Source organism: Vitis vinifera, chromosome 18 (assembly GCF_030704535.1).
Source record: "Vitis vinifera cultivar Pinot Noir 40024 chromosome 18, ASM3070453v1".
Lineage (NCBI taxonomy): Eukaryota > Viridiplantae > Streptophyta > Magnoliopsida > Vitales > Vitaceae > Vitis > Vitis vinifera.
In genome coordinates this window covers 33,196,592-33,199,871 of record NC_081822.1, presented here as the reverse complement: position 1 = coordinate 33,199,871, position 3,280 = coordinate 33,196,592, and the positions used below count along the sequence as shown (strand labels likewise).

Below are 3,280 nucleotides of genomic sequence, written 5' to 3'. Positions count from 1 at the left end.
GGGTACGAACTTTCTAAGGGTGGGTACGAAATTTCTAAGGGAGGGTACGAACTTTCTAAGGGAGGGTACGAACTTTCTAAGAGAGGGTACGAACTAGATAATGTAATTTTCTAACTACTCTATATTTTATATTTCAGTTTCTTCATAGATACGATGGACAAAGGCAAAGGAAAGGAATTTATCATTGATTTGAACGATGAAGACTTTGATTACCAATATGATAGCATTGTTAAAAGTGAGTCTGATGAAGAGGCCATTCTAGTTTCGGACAAGATTTTTAATGATTTAACTGTTGAAGATGTATGAAAGATGGAGTTTAGCTCAGTAGAGGAGGGAGAAGAATTTTATAATTTATTTGCTAAAGTTACCGGATTCAGTGTTAGAAAGGATGATGTGAAACGAGATAAAAATCAAAATATAGTATCTCGTAAGTGGGTTTGTTCGAAAGAAGGATATCGACATAGAGTGTGTTTAGAGAACGAAAATCGAAAACGAGAACCTAAGGCAGTAACTCGAGTTGGTTGTGAGGCAACATTTCGGATTGGATTTAACAAACAAATGAACAAGTTGGTTGTGAAAGAGTTTATGGCTGATCATAATCATCCTTTGGTGGAACAAAAAAATGTCCAATTCCTTCGATCCCATAGGGTCATTAAAAATGCAGATAAAGCTCAATTGAATGCAATGCGAGGTGTTGGCATGGGAACTAGCCAAATTAGGGATTACATGGTGCAACAATCAGGTGGATATAACAATGTTGGCTTCACAAAAAAAGATCTATATAACCATGTTGATGCTGATCGTAGAGTTCATCTAAGAGATGGTGATGCAGAGGGTGCTTTGGCTTATTTGTGTGGAAAGTCTGAAATGGATCCATCATTTTATTACAAGTACAATGTTGATGAAGACAACCATCTAGCAAACCTGTTTTGGGCAGATTCTACTAGTAAATTGGATTACAGTTGTTTTGGAGATGTGTTAGCATTTGATACAACTTATCGGACTAATGCTTATAAAAAACCGTTGGTCATACTAGTTGGCATTAACCAACACCATCAAACTATAGTGTTTGGATGTGCATTATTGGTAGATGAGAGTGTTAGCACTTATACTTGGGTCTTGGAGACTTTTTTGACGCAATGAATAACAAGAAGCCTCTTTCTGTTATTACTGATGGGGATAAAGCAATGCGTAAAGCCATCAAGAGGATATTTCCAAACTCTTGTCATCGATTATGTGCTTGGCATATTCAACGCAATGCATTCACTAATGTCCATGTCAAAGATTTTACTAATCATTTTTCTAAGTGCATGTTCATGGAAGGCATCGTTGAAGAATTTGAATGTGCATGGAATGACATGTTGGAAATGTTTAATCTTCATGGACATAAGTGGGTGACAGATATATATGCTAAGCGTTCTAGATGGGCAGAGGCTTATTTAAGGGGGCATTTCTTTGCTGGTATGAAAAGCACACAAAGGTGTGAGAGCATGAATGCATACTTGAATCGTTTCCTTAAAACTCGTTTGAAGCTGTTTGAGTTTGTCAAACATTTTGATAGAGCACTCTTGATTCGTCCTTAGCAGCGGCAGTGGCAATGGCACCATCTGATTCGGGGTTCGATCCCCGGCAACGGCGCCATTTGATTCGTGCCCAATTGGTGTCTCAGCTGATTCGTGTCCAGCTGGTGCTCCTTGATTGAGGGAGTAATCAACAAAATTTATAACCTATTACACCATATACTAGGATAGCAAAGACAAAGCTACTATAGCATAGTGGCTCTAGGATCGTTCACTGGGATGGGTTTTCACTTCACAAATGATATTAATTCAAAGTTGAATTGGTGCCTTTTCATTTCAAGGTTAGCTTTAAAAGAAAATATAAAGATGTTTGAATGAAAAACGTTTGGCTTTAAGCTAACTAAAAATAGTAACTGATTTTAACTACAAAGAAAAGTGTTTCTTGGAGTTTAGATCACTAGGCTCAAATTCCTCATACAAAAAGGGAGTTCCGGTCACTTGTTTATTTTCCTCGCATTAGAGAATTAACATATAGTTCCTTCTCCAACCGGTGTTGTACAGATGCTTCCCATTAATGGGTTCAAACACTAAATCCCTCTCACTGATGCACTTTGCAATGGCTCATACCTCTCACCTAGCACTTGCCATTCAAGGTGATCTTTAACCTTGGATTACCCGTCAAAAGCTCGCAAGAGATAACTAATGGATGTCTCCTTGGAGTCCAAAAGCTTACCAAGTGTTGGCTATTCTAGAAAATCCTACCTTCAAGTCACCTCCCAAAGGCTCGCAAGAGATAAACTAGTGAATCTCCATGGATGGAAATCACTTGCCTTACCAAGTGTTGGCCCAGGTGACTCTAAGGTGTTTTAAGTTAACTAAAAACATAGAAATCACTAACGGGTCACACTTTCTCTTCATTAAAAACTAAAACAACAAAACTTCCAAATTATGCATGTGGAAACTTACCCGGCTTTCCTCACTCCAAGAGACAAAGAGCCTAGCCTCTCATCCTCTGTGGAAAAATCCTCAGAGTTTGGTTGGCTAGAAAATGAAAATGAAAGAGAAGACAAGAATATATATGAAAAACAGAGCAAGTGCTCTGTTCTCTGATTCTATATATGATATATCTATATTACATACTTCTCCGAGCGTTTTTTTACAGTGGATGCAAGAGAGTTTATATAGGAAGGTAATTTACCCTTCCTTGGACACTTCCTAGTTAAGGAATTACATGAGTGGTTGAATACAAGGAGAAAATGGAAATTATACCAAAAATATCTGAAGAAAAGATCTAAAAGAGTCGGTGCAAAAGTATCGGGAAGCTTCAGGAACCATTTCGCAGGAGAAAATGGTGTCTGCGAGATTTCGCAGACACTCAAGAGGGCTGCGAAATCACTTCGCAGCAACAAGCTATCCTCGTAGGGCTGCGAAGTTGGCTTCCACCTTGAGGTTCTCAACTTCCAGCTTGCGGCATGTATCGGGTAGCTTCAGGAGGAATTCCATAGCACTGTACAAAAAGGCTGCGAAATTCTCGCAACAAAAGGCTGATTTCGCAACACTTTGGAGTGATCTGCTTTCAATGGCTGTAACTTCTTCGTTTCAACTCCGAATCGCGCACCGTTTGAAGCATTGGATTCTTGACTTCCTGAACTTTGAAATGGTATATAGAATGTAGAAAATGGACTTCGGGAAGTGCTCCAAAAGTACGCATGAAGACTGCAGCTGCTTGTCCTCTGTTTTCTTCACTTTGTTTCTCCTTT

The 3,280-nt window shown here is 38.9% G+C and overlaps 1 protein-coding gene across 1 annotated transcript; it reads left to right on the top strand.

Moving 5' to 3' along the window:
• The first annotated feature begins 309 nt into the window (after positions 1–309).
• LOC132253171 (protein FAR1-RELATED SEQUENCE 5-like) lies at positions 310–1,143 on the top strand. The gene has a single exon (XM_059734592.1). It carries the CDS (start codon positions 310–312, stop codon positions 1,141–1,143), a length of 834 nt encoding a protein of 277 aa, XP_059590575.1.
• Positions 1,144–3,280: the final 2,137 nt, after the last annotated feature.

Bases quoted from the DNA above. Each gene is read 5' to 3' on its own strand.
- LOC132253171 (XM_059734592.1), top strand. From the start codon at position 310: ATGGAGTTTAGCTCAGTAGAGGAGGGAGAAGAATTTTATAATTTATTT.